The 18,850-nt window shown below is 41.3% G+C and overlaps 1 protein-coding gene across 7 annotated transcripts in view; it reads left to right on the forward strand.

The window, feature by feature from the left end:
* The window catches only part of SYNRG (synergin gamma), a 79,117-nt gene that overhangs the window by 46,726 nt on the left and 13,541 nt on the right, over positions 1 to 18,850 (forward strand). For all 7 annotated transcript variants that reach the window (XM_089772110.1, XM_089772109.1, XM_089772111.1 and 4 more), the window contains 3 exons: positions 2,103 to 3,053; positions 14,085 to 14,684; positions 15,089 to 15,252. In XM_089772110.1, coding sequence (XP_089628236.1) covers positions 2,103 to 3,053; positions 14,085 to 14,684; positions 15,089 to 15,252 — 1,715 coding nt within the window. The remainder of the gene's footprint in view (positions 1 to 2,102; positions 3,054 to 14,084; positions 14,685 to 15,088; positions 15,253 to 18,850) is intronic.

Here is an 18,850-nt window from a genome sequence, read left to right on the forward strand (position 1 = left end):
CCATGCCGGTATGTGTCACTGTATTTATAAGAAGGAATTATTGAGAATCTCTTCACCTATATACAGAGACAATTGTGCCCCATATGCCTTAGTTTTACTAAGTTACACAAGAAGGGCTTGAGCATCTGAAACTCCTGTGATGATCTATGGAGTTAGTGTGTGCTCAGCACCTTTCCAGTATCAAGCATTTTCATTACTGTTATGAGTATTTCATTTGACTTGCATCTGTCTGTTGCTTGCAAGAAAAGAGAGAAGTTACTTCTGGATTTTAAACTGACCAGTTTTTACCATTGTTAACCCTTTCACCAGCTTACATTTCTAATGGAAAAGTTTACAGTTCATCAGTAAGTTTAGTTTGCTGTGATGTTTTAATTTTGGTTGATGAATGTCAATTTCACAAATTCTTTCTATTATTTGTAAGCAGTATTTAAAACCTATTACTGAACCAGGTGAATTGAAGAACATTTTTTTAGCTCGCATCATCCTTCAAGTGATGACCATGTTGATCTGTTATAATTGTAACTAATGGTCTCTCAAATCTTTCCATAGCTTAAATTAGTTAAAAAGTCAACAAATGGTGTGATGGCTAATCATAACATTTGTGAAAGTGACATGAATCTTGGTGGTGTATTTTTAAAATATGAACTGAATGAAATCTGGGTATATACAGTACTGGACATCTGTTGTTTTTTTAAGTAGTTGAGGTATATTTTCTAACAAGTAGTATCTCTGAAAATATATCATGCTGGTGAATGGGTTAAACATAATAATTTAATACAAAACAAATTATACCTTGATTTCCACATTTCCGTGAGACAACAGATATGTACTGTGGAATATGTACTGTCTCACTGTTTAAGCTGCATTTTATATGCTATAAAATGTTTGGATAAAAACTTCTCTTCAATAAAGACAGTGTGTATGAAAGAGACCTTTTGAATTGCAATTTGTAGGGGAAATGTGCATCTTTAGGGTTTAAACTGTGGTCATGTAATCTGTGTTCTCAAGCTCCTTCAGTTTCAGATTTCCTGAACTTTTAAGTTCCCAGTTGATGCTTTTGGTAAAAGTTGTCAACCAGCTCTGTATGTTTTAGTCTGATGGTGGTTCAAGTGCAATATTTGAGTTGCAGTTATCAAACTTAACAGAAGTTAGAATGTCGTGAAGGTGACTAGATTAAGTTTGTAAAGTTCTGAATGCTTGACTCTGCACTTAATAGAAACAGACAAGAGTAGACTTTTAAAAGGAGGGTTTAAAATAATGCAAGATGACTAGCTAAGGGGATGGCTCTGTCATCCTTGCTGGATGGCATTTTGGTGCTTTTTTTCTTTGTTAGTTGTGTTTTTCATCACCCACACTCTGGTACAGCCCTGTTAGGCCTCAGGCCTTCTTTTGACATCATAATAAATAGCTTTTTAAAAAGTCACTATCCACTGTCTCAAGCCAGGTGCTTCTGGCAATTGATCGGTTGCCTCTCTACTCCCTTTTCAGCCTGTTAACAATCTTGCTGTCATTTTGGCTCTGGCTGCCATCCTGCGATGCCGCTGCTCTAGCTTTGAAATTGACAGCACTTTGAAGTGGGGCATTATGGGGGAGGGGTAGAGAAGTCAGAGAACATTCTGGCCATAGTACCATATTCCTGGCACCTATAACAGGGCATATATAATTGTTGGCCCAAGTGAAATTCCAAATTTCATACTTAACAGTGACAAGTATGAGGTATGTGGGAAGGGGAAAGGATCTGTCCAGTGTCCAAACACACATAGTACTGAACAGCACCTGAATTTGTCCCTCACAAGCACATGTTGCCATTGAACTCTTTCTAAACGGAGTTTGATATCATTTGAGACTACTTTAGGGATTAAAGGCACTTTATGGGCTACCTGTAAATTATTTGGAACAATAATTGGCATAATTGGAGACATCACAAAAATTGCGTAGAAGCCTAGTTTTGTGTTTTAATATAGAGCTGACATATTCAATAGTTTGCATAAAAATATTTTGCCATTGCACAAAATAATTTGTTTGCATGGTGTGAATGTAACATACCTTTCTCATTTCAAGATCCAACTTATTCTTCTGCTTTTTTTTTCTCTCCTCTTCAGGAGATAGCTTTGCAGAATTCAAATCGGCAGGACCCGATGATGGTTTCACAGATTTTAAAACCGCTGACAGCATCTCACCACTAGATCCACCTACAAAAGAGAAAACTTTCCCTACCTCCTTCCACTCTCTACCTACACAGTTAAAGCAACAAACACAAGCAAAAACCTCTCTCAATCTGGCAGACCTAGATCTCTTTTCCTCCACTGGGGAGAACAAACAACTTTCATTTCCAGCTGCATTTAGTTCATCAAAACTAACTTTGTTCCCTGCACCACCAGCTCCAATGTCTGCTACTGCATCTCCACTAGCCCCCAGTAAAAACTCGAGCATAGCTGATGACTTTGGAGAATTCAACCTTTTTGGGGGATTGTCTAATTGTGTATCAGCCGGGGGACAAGATGACTTTGCAGATTTTATGGCTTTCAATAATAGCAGTGGCTTTTCTGAACAAAAAATGGATGACAAATACAATGCTCTTAAGCAAGAGGCCAGTCCTCTTCCTCCAGCAGGCTCCTCTCTCAATGCAATGAAAAGTGGGCACAGTTCTGCTGCTGCTGCTCCCACCAAATATGATATCTTTAAACAGCTTTCTCTGGAGGGCTCTGGAACAGGTGTGGAGGAACTGAAAGACAGCACCCCTTCAGTGAAAAGTGATGATGACTTTTCTGACTTCCACTCTAACAAGTTTTCTGCCATGTGTAGTAATGCAGATAAATCCCTGGTAGACAAGATGGCAGCTTTCAAGCATGCCAAAGAAGACTCTGCCTCTGTGAAGTCTCTGGATCTCCCTTCCATCGGGGGCAGCAGTGTCGGCAAAGAGGATTCTGAAGATGCGCTCTCTGTTCAGTTTGACATGAAACTGGCCGATGTGGGAGGAGATCTTAAGCATGTCATGTCTGATAGCTCTTTGGATTTGCCAACAGTTAGTGGCCAGCATCCGCCGGCAGCAGGTGAGGAATTGGTTAGATTGCTCTGGTAATGTAGGTGATGGAGATTTTGATTGTTATCTCTGTGTGCTAAATTACAGTATTATGCACTAGTCTTTCAGTTGTGAAAGGCTTCTGAACTTGTGTACCTGCTAGCTACCAGACCCTTTGTAGGGCAATGCTGTCGTTCATTGTTTTAGCTAGCTACAAATAGATGGAGCAGTTTAAAATCACTACAAATGTATTCTGGAGATTTGATCACATTGTATGACTGATGCCCATTAGCAGGTATCCAAATGGAAGTTCTTCTCACAAACAACGTTGTTCCATTTGTATGAGCTAGCTCAGTAGCATTGAAAGCCTCGCTTTAGTCTTTTGGTTTCAGCTAAGCACTTGGCCGGTGGACTTGGCCCACTCTGTGCTTCTGAAAACATAGGCAGAACACTGATTTGTGCTGTTAATGAAAACCTTTCTAACCAATGACCCTCGTATCTATCCCCTTTAAAGCAGGGGTGCATTTACTTAGCCAGAGCTTTGCAGTATTGGAAATGAAGGTATTAAACCAGAATACAGTTAGTTTTTAGAGTTAATACCATTGCCGGAAGTCATCATGTGAAGAACCTGTACATGCTAGCATGATAATCACTAGCCTCTGGAACTAAACTTAAAGCCAGATTATTCTTTCTTTATCCTCACTACGCTATCCTTTTTAAATTTCTCTTAATGAAGGAACTCCTAAGAGAGTATGAGCGAAGTATCTCCAATCTTATCGCATAAAAAAAGATTTCCCAAGTGTCCTGGGTTTTTTTTCCTTTGTATATATACATAGAGAAACAAGATGTAGTTAAACATTTTGTGGCCTTTAAAATATGGGAAATATTACTGTATTCTAGTCACAAGTATTCTGCTGTCAAAGGCTTTTTTTTTTAATGGAGGGGCACACAAATGTAAATGTAAAAAGCTATTGCTGCAAGAATTGGTTATTTCCACATAAAACATTTCTTCCATTTTTGCAGATCTGGTAGAAAATATATACAGTACTGTAATTTTGCATTATATGATATTTTTAAGTAAGGGAAAAATTAAGTTGGCAGCTTAGGCAAGGAAGATACTCTTTAACAGGGTACATAATTTCAGGAATAATTTTATTAACAAAGAGGTTTAATTTTCATATTATAGCTTGGTAAAATTCCAAGTTCAACGGGCTGTCAAAAAGGTAGCACCTATAGTGTGTTGAGTGTTGACTTTGGGTTTGAAAGCACTTTTTCCTAATATTTTTCTAGCCTCTTTTGGTGATAGCTTGATTTTATGTAGCTCCTCTTGTACATCTGAGCTTCATTGGCCACAGCAACCAGTAATTGATAACTGCAGTTTGTGGCAAAAAAGGGTTTTGGGGGGGTTTCTTATTTTGTTTTAAAAGATTAGCTCATCATGTGCTTGATGCTAAAAATTGAATTTTGAAGTATTAATTAGAAGCTATTTTTCTGAAACTTTAAACAAAGTCTGTATTCTTTCATGGTGCCAAATTAGATATTTTCACAGGGAGAGTTTTACTCTACCTCCTTCCTGTTTTACTCTCGTAATCAACTTTGCTCTGAACTATATTTGTTAAAATAACCCTTTGTGCTCATATGTTTCTTTATGTATGTTCGATACATTTCAAGCTATGAATCAGTGATGTTGAAGTCACTTTTTTTCAATTTTCTTAATTTTAAAAGCAGATTTTTTTTCACTTCCTTTGATCTGTATATTTAATGTCAGAAAGGGACAGTATCCCTTTGTAGTCCTTGTTACAGAGATGGCTGATTAGCCATTGGGAACTATTTTTGTTGTGTGCCCAGACTGTGTACATGTCTTAAATGAAGGAATAGCAGGGAGCAGGGCTCTGTAAAGTATTTTATTTGACTTTTCTAATTCTAACACAGCAATACAAGGGTTTTCATTCCTTGTCCACTTGTTCGTATGATACAAATTGATTGAGGATACAGGGAAGGGTGGATGTTCCACTCACTTTCTATTTGAATTGCTTTAGTTTTTGGGGTGTGAGGAAATAACTTTCTGAACTGTCTCTAAAGGGGATACTGTCTCTTTAAACTTTGCTATAATTCTTGGTGTGGAAGGTAGACTATACTAATGTTGCATTTCTCTTGCATATATTCAGTATAACCCTTTGAGCACTTGCTGCATGTTGTTAATTTCAACCAGGCACCTTCTTTTATACCAAATTTAACCTTTTCTCCAACACTAAAGCATTTTAGTTAGTGTTTAGTCACGGTATGTGCATCTGATTTGTTTCAAGTTCAGTTGACAGTGTTGCAGCAAGAGCTTGCCTGAGCTCTTAATATCCTCAAAGGGTTATCCAATTTGCTGCCCTTGCAAACCTGTACAGTATCTTTTCTTCAGCATTATTGGAAATCTGTGTATTTTGATCCACATCATATTTTTTGCTGCTTTTCTAATGTCTTATTTCAACTAAACATTTCCTGTGTGAATGTGCCTTCTCGAATCTGCTTTGATATCTCTTCTGCAAATATTGACCTGCATGCTTTATTCTAATGACTCCTTTAAGAGCTCTTATGTAGCACTATCTTTTGTGATCTGTAAGTCCTGCTGTGTTAATAAATATTATCTTGGCATATTTTGAACCTGTGGGGATGTGTGTGATTTGTTTCTAGTCCAGAAATGTTTGTTTTTCCTGAAAAATACAAAGTTTAAAGCTATAGTATCCCCTTAGACTGGAAGTTGCTTCTCTGCTTGTAGATAAGTGTGCAATGCACTGCACTTTTTCTGACACACTGAATTAAGTACTTTAAGATTATTTCCTATGCACTTCTGAAACTTTAAATTCCAGGTTTAACTTCAAATGATTGAACTAGGGGGTACAAGAAGGAAATTCAATCAACTGTCTGGGATGGAAGGCCAGGTTTGTGAATTCTAATGTTTGGGAATCTTGTTGGCTTGACATCACTGGAGAGTAATACAGTCTCGACACATCCTATGTTTATTCTGTGGATTAACAGGCTCGATATTGGCTCACATCTTTGTTTCTCTGCTGTTACCAACAAGGGTTCCAATTAGGTGGTGAAGGTTTTTATGATGTGAACTTAACCCCTTGAACCTTGAAAATTGGAAAGACAGTTGAGCCCATTTCAGGCCACCAAACAGCCTTCCAATGCCAAGGTCACTGCTAACCTGGAATGAATTTGCAAAAGGCACTAATCTCAGTTGTGATTTGTAACTTTTTGTATAATTTTAATATCAAAGGTGACTCTAAGCTAAAAATAGATTTGTGGTAATTGCCATTTCAGAGCCCGTTGTTCCTTTGGGGTCTCCTAAATCTTGGGGCCCCTTCCCCCCCAGTTACTGATAATCTCAAGTATGAGGTATAAAAATGCTTGTTGATGTGCATACATAGTAGCTTCTCTTTACAACTTCACTTGTAAAATCAAATTTTTTTTAACATAGAAGCGTTAGTAAAGATTGAGGACTAAATGTGTGCCAACTCTTTTATTTCAGTGTGGTCCTTTTGACAAGAAGACCAAAAGCAGGTCAAGAGTCAATATAAACTTGTTTTCCCTTCTTCATACACATATTGAGAAATTTTAAAGGCAGAATTGTTCCCATTTTAGAAAGCTCATTGATTAGGTCTTACCCTAAAAATAGATTATTTTGGACCAGTGTCTAGAAGTGTAAACACTGACAGACACTAACTGTAGTGTTTCTTTAAAATTGTATCTTGATCAGATAACCATACTTGAGTTAGGAGGAACTGGAAGCAAATGACTATTAAAATGCTTGCTAGATTTAGTTTTATGTTGAAATTTTATATCTGATCATGATCCATACATTAACAGTTTTTCTTCCTTGGCTCGTGCAGACGTTCAATTGCAAGATCTCACTCAGTGTAATGCTTCAATGAATACAAATACTTAAAAGTTTTTTACATCTGCCTCATTAAGGAATCTAACAGTTAAAAGTATCTGGAGCTTTAGGATTCTAACAGGCATAAACCAAGTTGTTTCTGCTAATCAAGCTTTGAAACGCCTTTATGCTGCTCAAACCATTGTTTGAGACACTAAAAATATTTAGTAAGATTCTCAACTTGTGAAGAGTAATATAATCCCAGTGACTACACAGGAACTATTCAATTTACACTACTTCGTGCAGGTCTCAGAGGTGTTAGTCTGGTCACAACCAGTGTTACCTCTAATTTTTTCCATCCATGTGCGGAATACACATGTGTAGATGTTGCCTGCTGTTGGCCCTCTGCTTATTAGCTGGGCGGCATTTGAATCTCTCCTGGGTGGCTGCCCAGGCACTCAGTTTACAAGGAACACTGGTCACAACCAAAAGTACCTAATTCAATGATACATTAAAATGAAAGTAAGAAAAAAATGTTCCCATATAGTGAAGTTAGAGAATCTGTCCCTTTATTTCTCTAGTCGTCAAAAGGCATGGCCCAGGCAGCAGTAGCATGACGCTTTGTACTTTGCCCTGTCCAGGTTTTTCAGACTTGACTTGGAGGCATCATCTGAAAGGGTAAGAGAGGTGCTGTGTATGGCACAGTCAGTCCTTTTGGGCTCTTTGCAGAGACTGCCAACAAGATTGCCAATTAATGCCAATTGTGGTGGTTTTGTGACCGGAACCTCTGTCCACTAGGAAAAGAACTGACAACTGGGTAATTTTTATAGAGCTCACTGATCAGCACACAATTGATACAACAGTTTTCAGTCACCAGGCTTGAATTCAAACCTGCAGTCTAGAGGGGAAAGGCTCCACCAGCACATATCCAAATACATTTAAAACTATATACCCTGTAAGCCTCTCCGGAGTCAACAGTCCCTCTTTTCCTTTAAATCTCAGTCTCATTGATACTGCTGCTACTGAAAGGTTTCCCCTTAAATCATTAAACCATGGACACAGAAAATCAAGTCTGTAAATTTGCTTCCTGACAGCCTGCCGACATAATTTAATCCTTGGCGGCTGAAATAGATTATTGTAGTCAGCTCAGATGAGCGATGGCAAGTTTACATGTATAATAGGTAACACTAGGAAACAGTTGGATAGCTGTATTTCATCGTCTGTCTGTGTTCTTCTATATGCTCCTTGGCAGGTAGCATTCTGTTTCCCATCAGTAGCAGTGATGCTCGTGAGTCTTTCTGTGGCTATTCCCAAGCAATTGCCAGGCATGTTGTATAGTCAGAGAATGTGATTTTGGTAGTTTTAAAATGGAAAATGCTGTAAAGAGGGGAAAATATTTCATACATTTTGTCATTGTACTTAAGGCCCAGGTTAAACTGTGCTTCAGCATTAAGATTCAAAGGCTCCTGTGGAATCGGGATGCTAATGGGTAACTGGTTAATGGGTGATGCTTACCGAGTAACAGTTAACCAGTACCTGGGAGCAGCGCCCTGCCTATGGCCTACTGCGGGCAGAGGACTGCTCCAGCCCCACCAAGCCCCAAAGAGGGGCTGCTGGCTCTGCCAACAGTACACAGGGCCTCTGCTTCCGGCCCCATTTTTGGTTCATTAAACTTTCTATTTAACGTGCCAACCGTTTGTGCATTTCTGACTACGTCCCTGGCTTCATGGTGCATGAAGTTTGAGAATTTGACACTGATCAAATAAGTATTCTTAAGATTGTGTTAGGTGGCTTGTGGCAACTGATCAGAGAGAGGTAGGTGGAAATAATACCAGGATGAATAGCCTTTGCTTGTTGATCTTCTCATTTTTATGAATGACTAAAACCTTCATTTTCTGCTTTGGTCTAGATTTTCTGTATGTCCAAATTACATTGAAGGAAACAGTGATGTTAAAAGACTAGTACAGGCAGTCCCCGACTTACGCGGATCCGACTTATGTCGGATCCACACTTACGAACGGGGCTTTCTCGCCCCGGAGGTCGAGGTGGCGGATTGCTGCCTGCGAGCTCCGGGGCGAGAGAGCCCCGTTCGTAAGCTGCTCCCGGTCCCCCTGGTCTGCTGGAGACCGTCTCCAGCAGACCAGGGGCACCGGGACTGAAGCCGCAGCAGCGGCGGGTTCCCGCGCTTCTGAGACTTTGCCAGAGCAAAGCCTCAGAGGCATGGCACCCCGCTGCCGCTGCGGCTCTGCTCCCCGTGTTCCTGGTCTGCTGGGGGGGGGGGGGGCGCAGCTAGTGTGCCCCCCCCCCCCAGCAGACCAGGCTTTTGTTGTGGACCCTGGGGCAGAGCAACTGGGGCGCTGCCGATTGGTCCTGCAGCGCCGCTCTGGGCACTACTGGACCAACCCGGCAGCACCCCAGCTGCTCTGCCCCAGGTCCTGATTCAGCCGCTGCTGGTCAGTTTCAGCAGTGGCTGAATCAGGACGCCTGGGGCAGAGCAGCTGGGGTGCTGCTGGGTTGGTCCAGTAGCGCCAAGGAGCGAGGAGCGGTGCTACTGGAGCAACCCAGCAGCACCCCAGCTGCTCTGCCCCAGGCATCCCCAAGTCAGCCGCTGCTGAAACTGACCAGCGCTGACTACAGGAAGCCCGAGGCAGAGTTGCTCTGCCCCAGGCTTCCTGGAATCAGCCGCTGATCAGTTTCAGCAGCAGCTGACTTGGGGATGCCTGGGGTTCTTAAGTTGAATCTGTATGTAAGTCAGAACTGGCGGTCAGTTTCAGCAGCGGCTGAATCTGGACGCCAGTTCCGACTTACATACAGATTCAACTTAAGAACAAACCTACAGTCCCTATCTTGTACGTAACCCGGGGACTGCCTGTAAATTAAAAGAGCACCTTTCTGCTTCTGGAAACATACAGTCTAAGATGGCTTGGTATTAAATTACCCTGTAAGGTTACAAAATTCATATATAATATAACTAACACACATGGCAGCACTTATTCAAGGGAGAAGGAAGTTACCTTTTGTACTGCTAACACTAGTGATGCATCCATATTGCACTTCAGATCCCTGTCAGACAACATCCTGTGTAGCTGTTTTCACTATCCTGTGTCATAAACACAGGATTCTAGTGGAATAGAGCTGGCTAAAATGATCTTGAGCAGCTGTGTGCTTAAATAGGTATTGAAATGTATACTTATATTTAAAACAGTCATATGATCTGTACAGTAATTACTCGTTTAACACGTTTTCACAATAGCACGATTTTTTTTTAGGGAACATTTTTCAAATAACATGACCATCCCTGAAATAACACACAAATAATCAAGTGGCGGACTACTTCATGCGGCGGTATAAGTTGGTGAAAACAGTGGTAATACACATGAGCGGATGAATACACATGGTCACAGCGTACCTCTGCTCACTCTCGTGTTTATCTTTGTGTTTTAACAAACCACAGCGACTTGTGTCGCTAGATATCTAATGTTGACGTTGACAACCCAGCACCAACAAAAAATGGACTTTGCCAGCACCACCTGAAATGTAACCCCCACCTTTTCCATTATTTTTAATGGGAAAATTGACCCCGCATAGCATGTTTTCACTTAGCACGAACATTTTCAGAAACGCATCTCTGGTATTAAATGAGGAATTACTATACTCAAGTCTGATCATAGCTAGTGTAACCTAAACAGAAGCCATAATAAGTTCTTGCTTTATTTTTATCTTACAAACTTTCTCCTTTATTTCCTTTCCACAGTTCTTTCTTTAAGTTATTTGGAAATCCAGACATACTTTACTGTACTTGATTTTTAGTCTGACTGCATAGACCCATGTCTAATGTTGGAAGACTGACAGTGATAACTATATGGGAATAATTATCACCCAGATTTTTATATTGTCATAAATGTAAATAACAAAATATATATTTTCAGCCTTTCAGAAAAGCCAAGAAATTAGTAGCATTGCTGTTCAGGAAATGCCTCCTTATCACTCTGTAATATATTGAAAATACTTTTGGTGGGTAGAATTATGAGAAGAATAATTCAAGATTGTCTAGCATGAGCTATTCATGGCTTGACTTTGATGGAGTTTTTTGCAATAAGGTTCTCAAAAGTGCTAATGAAATTAAGCTCAGTAAAGGCTGAAATGCCATTCAGGTTGCCAGACATGCTAATCAGAATTGAAACAAATTGTGATTTGCTATTCCTCTTATTTCTATTAAGTATTTGCTGTTGTAGAAATTGCAAGACACTGTGATCCTGCTTATGCAGAAAGATTACAGTATCTTAAAAGCAAAGCACATGGAAGATTTTTTTAATGGATTCAATCTGTGCTCATTCTGTAATACTTTTTTAAGATGCTTCACTCAAATTCTGCCATTTGCATGAATTTCGTGAATGCGGAGACTGCTACAGATATTTTGGAATAGAAGGTGTATTTGCTGAAGACGGTACTTAGTTCTTAGAATTAGCTAAGATTTACATTCAATTAATACTCTCTTGATCTGACAGAATACTGCCTCTGATGCACAATCATTCAAAAAAAAAATTGACTTGACACTACAGTGAAATGAAGTTTTTTTTTTTTTGTTTTTTTTTAACCATGGATCCTAGCTGAAGTGTTTTTACCTAAGCTAATTTTTTCATTAAATTTATCTCTGGTCTCTAGGGAATACGCTACTGCCAGAACAGTTTTTAACATTGTCTAATAAAACATTGTGCCAGTAATAAAAATACCCACATCATGAAGAGCCCCCTTGAGTCCAACATGGAATGTTTTTCACATCTCAGCTGCTGCTCTGTATATTCATGTGGAAGGCAGCTCTACTGCCTTTCAGGAAAAAAGAAATGAAACTGTTTTTTTTAACTTTACACTGTAGATGAATTAAACAAAAACTTGGCCTAGGCTTTAGAAGTGTGCCTGTTACATCCATCACAAGGGTTGTGAGACTGTCACCCAAAAGTCCTCAACCTCCTCCCCCCCCCCCGTGGGAAACAATGTAATACATGTACTACCCAAATAATTTGGATTTTACACTGAGATTAAAACAGTGTTTATGATAACTCCTAGTTTACCATATGGCATTTGGAACTGCATCCATATTTTTAATTCTTGGCTTTTTAATAAATTGCTCTGACTCTGTATTAGGTATAAAATAATTTTACCTAGGGCCCTGTTATATTTTCTAAGTATCCTTTCCTACAAATTTGCTTAAATGAGATGATCCCATTGAAATCAAACGAGGAAGCATTTGTAGAACTGAGCTGTTAAATTCTTACCCTACTTCTGAATCTATGCAGACCAGATCCTTGTGCTTGTAGGTCCAATTGCAGGATCTAAGCCTTTAATTTTTAAAGAATTAAAATGTCTTTTTGCTGCCTTTTCCAGGGAGATAATAATGGAAGCTTGGTCTACTGGGTAGAGCAATAGATTGGAAATTCTGGTTTCTAATCCAAGCCCGTCCGATAATTCAGTGTGAATTTGAGCCAGGAATCAGATTGAGGGGAAAGAATACAATTATGTGGTCTTTAAGAATCTGTCCACAAGACATGCTGTTCCTTCTTAGCCAAAATGGGAAGTCACTCTCAGTAGATAGACTGTACAGATCTTCATAATATGATCATCATGTATTCTGCTTATTATCATGGCAATGCCATCAGTCACTCAAATGCTGCCGCAGCCCCAGTGGCATTTCTTAGGAAAAATCTAATCTGCCACACAGATACAATGCAAAGGGAGTCTTAACTTTGTTTTGGCAGCCATTAAAACTGGCCTGCAATTCTTCCATATAATCGTGAACTTCTTGATTAATCATGTATTTGGGTCAGATCAGGAAAGCAGCCTCAAGCTCTGTGTATTCTCCCCTTCCAGTAAAATAAATAAATGAAGGCAGAAATGTTTTGTGAAAGTGGGCTTAATCCTCAAGCTAACACAGTCAGATTGAATAAAAAGGGCAGCTGAAATGTCAACTTGTTTCCACACTATCTTTTTATTAAACCTGAGCTGCTGTTACTGCACGCAAGCCAGTCAGGACTAAAATGTTTATCAGAACAGCCTCTGCTAAAATGATGCTAAGAGAATGTGTATTTGTGTTCGCTGTACCTTGAGACCATTTTACCATAGGCACTGTGCAGCCGCTGAATGTCTAATCCAAAGTGACAATTGTTAATGTCTGAAAACAAACATCAGCCATAGCTCTTTAAAAAAAATGCTTTCACAACAACTATATGGCCCCTGGCTTTTTATGCCTCCCCATATGGAACAATCTCAATCTAAATTGGGGGGAAAAAAAAGTTGAGGCGAGTAACAGACAGAGCCTGGCAGAAACAAATCACTGCATAGCTTCCTTTGGTGGGCTTAGTGAAGCAAATGGAGTCTCTTGCCTCTCTGACACACATTTATGGCAGCAACAGGACATATTGGCCCATATAACTCCTGGGTGAGTATAAATGCTTGATTGAAGATTTGTTTTATGCAGTTGGTTTTTTATCTGGTGGTCTAAATCAGTAACACATGTAGCAAAATTAAAATCTTTGCAGCATTCACATTTTTCCTGAAACTTGTATGCTTGAACAATAATCTTGAGCCATGCAGCACTTCAGTACTTTATACTTCAAAAGAACAGAACTAGTGGGGTTTTTTAAAGGCTACAACATTTTCATAACCTACAATAATATTTGTATTTATTCTTTGGGGCACATTCTGAGCAATGAAGTGGGAGGGAGCAAGTTAGCCTAATACTGTAGTCAATTTTGCTAATTGGATAAGATGTTTGGGATGCTAAACATGTAGATTTTGCCTGCTGTTTCTCTGAGTGTACCAGGAATGTGAACTGTCAATTTGTACAGTATGTACTCTCTGGACATGTTAGTTTTACTGAGTATAATGTTTCTTAGTTAGTGGTATGTACCGCGAAGATGGTGATCTACAGTTTAATATAAACTATAATGTTCAAGAAGTCAAGGTTTTACACTTACTGTAAGCAGACATAATTTATAATACTGTACCTAGCAATTTCTAAGGGTATTTCTTGTGCAAGATACAGATCAAACCTCATATTTAGTTGTTACACCAGTGCCTATCCAATACACCTGTTCCTATAGATCTTGGAGATTTTCAGCTTGTGGCTATGTACAATGTATGGCGTTCTGCTTGATCTTGGGAGAGTCTATAACTGTATTTTTGTTTCTCTCTCAGATATAGATGACTTAAAATGTGCTCCCTTTGGAAACTATAACAGTGGTTCTGCAGTAAGTAGCCTTGCAAGCTATGACTGGTCTGACACAGAAGACATTCATCAGAGCAGGAAGCTCTCTTCCTTTGCCCTTTCTTCAGGAAGTGGCACCTCTTCAGCTACTTCAGTCCTTCAGAAGAAGGAGACTTTGTTTGGCAGTTCAGAAAACATTACCATGACAACAGTTTCCAAAGTGACAACCTTTTCCACTGAGGAGGTTCTACAGGATGCTAAATTTGCAGCCTTCGCAAACTTCAAAGATCCTGGTTCCAGGTCCGGCTGTCAAAGTGATGATGAGATTGAAGACTTTGGAGAGTTCTCAAGACCTTTGTCGGAAGTGCAGGACTCAGTGACAGTTGACACTAGCCCAGATGTTGACCTAGCTACCAACGGTATCTCATCGGAAACACCAAAAGAATGCGTGGATGACTTTGGAGAATTCCAAAGCGAAAAGCCTAAAATCAGCAAATTTGATTTCTTGATGGCAACTTCTCAAGGCAAGATGAAATCTAGTGAAGAAATGATCAAGAGTGAGCTTGCTACCTTTGACCTCTCTGTTCAAGGTGAGCACGTCTAGGGTAGAACATAGTATATATGTACCCATCTGTACCGTGTGCTACTTCCATCAATGGTCATGTGAGAAATTTCTCTATGGAGCCAAATCTCAAAGCCTGTTGAAATCAACGTGAGTCTTGACTTGAGGGATTTGGATCAGGCCCTTTTACAGTTAACTGGTTTTTTTTCCTTTTGTTTTATACACTGCAAATATTGTAAGCACTGAATGGGCTTAACAGTTGAACTATAATCTCATCAGTTTGCATGGGGAATCTTACATTGCTGTTTTATATGCTAAATGAACAGAGAACTTCGTTCTCCAAAGCTGTCAGTACAGCACTCCGTTAATTTTAAGTGCTTTTCTATCGTCATATGCTATAAATAGTTAGCTTGTACTCTTAATTTCTTATAGGGTCTCACAAAAGGAGCTTGAGTCTGGGTGACAGAGAAATTAGCCGTTCGTCTCCTTCACCAGCTTTGGAGCAACCCTTTAGAGATCGCTCAAATACTTTGAGTGAGAAGCCTGCTTTACCTGTCATCAGAGACAAATATAAAGATCTAACTGGGGAGGTAGAGGTAAGGAATGGCCTGGAAAGAAAATAAGGCTTGGACCAATGTGACATTAAAAATACCCCAAATTCCAGCTGCGTGAGATTAAAGTTAGTGAGATGGGTTGGATCATGGAAGCTGATCGTACGATTGAGTCCACCTACCTGCCCTCTGGAATGCCCCGCCACCCTGTTCTGCTGGGCTAGAAGATCTGGTCTCCCCCAGCAAAAGCACAGTGTTCAGGTAACAGCCCTCCAGCCGAGTAACACAGATGCTGAAACAGCTCAGATCTGGGCAGGCTTAGTTATACATACTTGATAGTACCCAGGAACGCAGCCCTCCAAAGGGACCAAAACCCCAAATAAATCTGTCGTACTCTGTTATACAGGCAGTCCCCGACTTACAAATGCGTTACATTCCGAACACCTGGTCGTAACTCAGTTTGGTCATAAGTCGGAAATACCCTTAAACGCGCTGCCTGCACTCTTCAAAAAACTTGACGTATATGGTTCTCAACTCGAAAATATAATGGGGTTAACGGGAAGTTGGTCGTAAGTCAGTGTGTTCGTAAGTCGGGGAGTGGCTGTAAAAGTTTTACCCAGAGGAAGCTTATAGTGTTCTTTCTCTTTGTCAATGAAAGAGAGAGATGCACAGCTGTGGCACTCCCAACCCACCCTTGGTAACCATTATTTACACTAGATTTGATGATAAAACTATTTTTATTAAATATAAAAAGTAGGATTTAAGTGATTACAAGTGAAAACAGATCAAAGCACATTACTAATCTGCTATATATTGAAGAGTTTGTCTGTCTGTGTTTATTCAAGAACTCCTCCTAAACTGTAAGAGCTAGGACCACCACATTCAATATTCAGCTTCCTGTTACCATAGCGTAAAGCATCGTAAGGGTTTGGTTGTGCCAGGAAAATGGGATGTGCCTGGAATGGAATTGCTTCTCATAAAACCATACAGAAAAGAGACAGAATTGCCAGGCAGCTTAAACTGGCTCCCCTCGCAAACCAGCTCTCGCCTGGCACCCCAGAGGCAGCAGCACAGAGTGGCAGGGGGCTCCTCGGGAGTGGAGCCCCACCCCTGGGGACTATAGAATAGTCGAGTAACTATTAAGGATTCATGAGGTTAATCGTCTATTCGGTTAACCGATATTTAACATCCCTAGTGCTCAGTACCTTGCAGGTTTGGGTCCTTTGACTGTAAGCTGCTTGAAAAGGAGCTCTCTTGTTAGCTGTCTGTAAAGCTCCATTCCAGGTGTCTGGTGCTTTAGGAATAATAAATAATACATGATTGTTTAAAACATTCATGCCAGTTGCCCAAACTCTGCACTAGGTCTAATTGATGTGGTATATTAATTATACTTCTGTGGCACATCCCTGTACATGAATAGATGCACATGTATTACAAACAAAGCTGTTCTAAACTCCGAGGAACTGGTAAGAAGCTTTTAAATACAAGCCTGGAAAGGGGCTCTTACTCCTTTTTTCTCCCCCAAAAAATTGAGTCACGTGGTCTGTCAGTGAATGGATCTTAAAGCACCACAGTTGGTCCACTTTTTTGGTGTCTCATATCACCTCTTGCATCTGACGAAGTGGGTCTTTGCCCACGAAAGCTTAGGCTCCAACACTTCAGTTAGTCTATAAGGTGCCACGGGACTCCTTGCCACATCACCTCTGAGACACATTAAGTTTCATTAGATTGAGTTGGGGAAAAATCAGTTTATGTAATTTCTGATACAGCATTGCTATTTAGGATTTAAATTCATAATATCTTTAACACAACCATACATTGTCCACCTTCCTTATTTTTAGGTAGAAACATCCTGTTGGGTTTTGGACGTGTCTCTGTGGTTAAGTGGCCTAAGTCTCTGTCTAGAAACCACTAATGCAGGGGTCAGCAATCTCCGGCCCGTGGGCGGCACATGAGCCGGTTTTCACTAACACCCGTGGCAGGAACTCAGCCCAGCCCCTCTCCCCCGTGCTGTGGCTCCAGCCTCAGCCACACAGCTGCAGACTGGAGCAACGGCTCTGGCTTCCTGCTGGGGCAGGAGAGGAATGTGCATCCTGGGGGCTGCTCCGGGGCCTGAGCGTGCAGCTCCCGAGAACCAAGGGGTTAACCCCCCCTCTCCTGGGGTACAGGCTCTGCTTCCTGCTTTGGGAGGGGGTGGCACTGGGCTGGCCGCGCAGCTCCCCGCAGGCTCTGTGTGGGAGTGCCCCACTCTGCCCATCCAGGCTGGAGCCTGCCCCAGCCCCGGAGTCACAGCCTGCAGGCAAATGGCTAGTCTGGGCAGGGAAAAGACTCAGCTTTCCTGCCCCAGCGCTGCTCCTGGGAGCTGACAGTCCCAGTGCTGCTGGCCTGCCAGTGAGTGCGCTGGGGGTACAGATGTGGGGACAGGATGGGGTGGCGGGAGTTTCACTGCGGGGCATGGAGCTGAGGGGAGCGAGGCTGGAGCAGAGGGAAGATTTGAGGGGGTGGGATACAATTTTACTTTGCAGAAGCTGCACTTACCTTTACTCCCCACTTCATTGCCTCCCTCCCCAACTAGCTATTTGTCTGCATTCTCACCCCCTCACCTTTTCAGTGTTACTCCCCCAGCTCTCTCATCCCCCCACCCCACCCCCTCTCCTGTTGCCAAACTCCCTTCCAGACTCTGTCCTCCTCATCCCATGCTGCACTCCACCTCCCACCCAGATCCTGCATCCCTACCCCACTCACTGGCAGCCCTGTCCCGTGCATTGAACCCCTCATTTTTGTTCCCATCCCAGAGCCTGAGGGGGTCCACAAAATCCACTGACTCGGGAACCCCAGAAAAGTAAATCTGGCCCATGGGAAACCCTGAACCTCAGTCCTCCCTGTCCCTTCCCTTCGCCCTGTGGGGCTGGAATGCCAGAGGAGTGCAGTGTCTCAGTTGGGACTTGGGGGTTTGGGGAGGAATGTTTTTGCTTCTCACTTTGTGGTCCCCAACTGATTTTTCTGTGGGTCAGTGACCCTCCACCTAAAAAAGGGTCCCCCACCTCAGCCATAAATAAAGAAAACATTGAAATCTTTTGTGTTGGACATAGATTATTATTTTACTTTATTTAAAATGAAATTTGATAAACTAACATGAGAGAGTTAAAACACTTAAGGTGTTTAATCATTTAAATTAAACCGTTCTCCCTAGCTACAGCACTAGCAAAATGGCGTTGGTTTAATTAACGGTGAGTTTCCATTAGCCACTGGTAGTCCGCAGAAAGGCTTGCATTGAGCCAGCTGGTCCACGAGGTGCACAGTGGAAAGACATGTCCCCTCCCCCGCCCACCGGGATAGCGGCACAGTCTTGGGCAGGAGGGTTAAATCTTGGTACATACCGCTTTGGAAAGGTTGCTGACCCCTGCAGTAATGTAATCCCAGTGTTGGCCCTGGGTCCACTGACTTTGGGAAATCACTTAGGCTATGTCTAGACTACTACATCTCTCTTTTGAAAGAGGGATGTAAATTAGACATAACGAAATTGCAAATGAAGCACGGATTTGAATTCCCCGTGCTTCATTTGCATAGTTGTGGCTGGCCGTTTTTCGGGAAGTGTAGTTAGAGGAAAAAAACACGGTCCACACGGGGTTATTTCGGAAAG

Source organism: Pelodiscus sinensis, chromosome 21 (genome assembly GCF_052426305.1).
Source record: "Pelodiscus sinensis isolate ZL-2025 chromosome 21, ASM5242630v1, whole genome shotgun sequence".
In the NCBI taxonomy this organism is placed as follows: Eukaryota; Metazoa; Chordata; order Testudines; family Trionychidae; genus Pelodiscus; species Pelodiscus sinensis.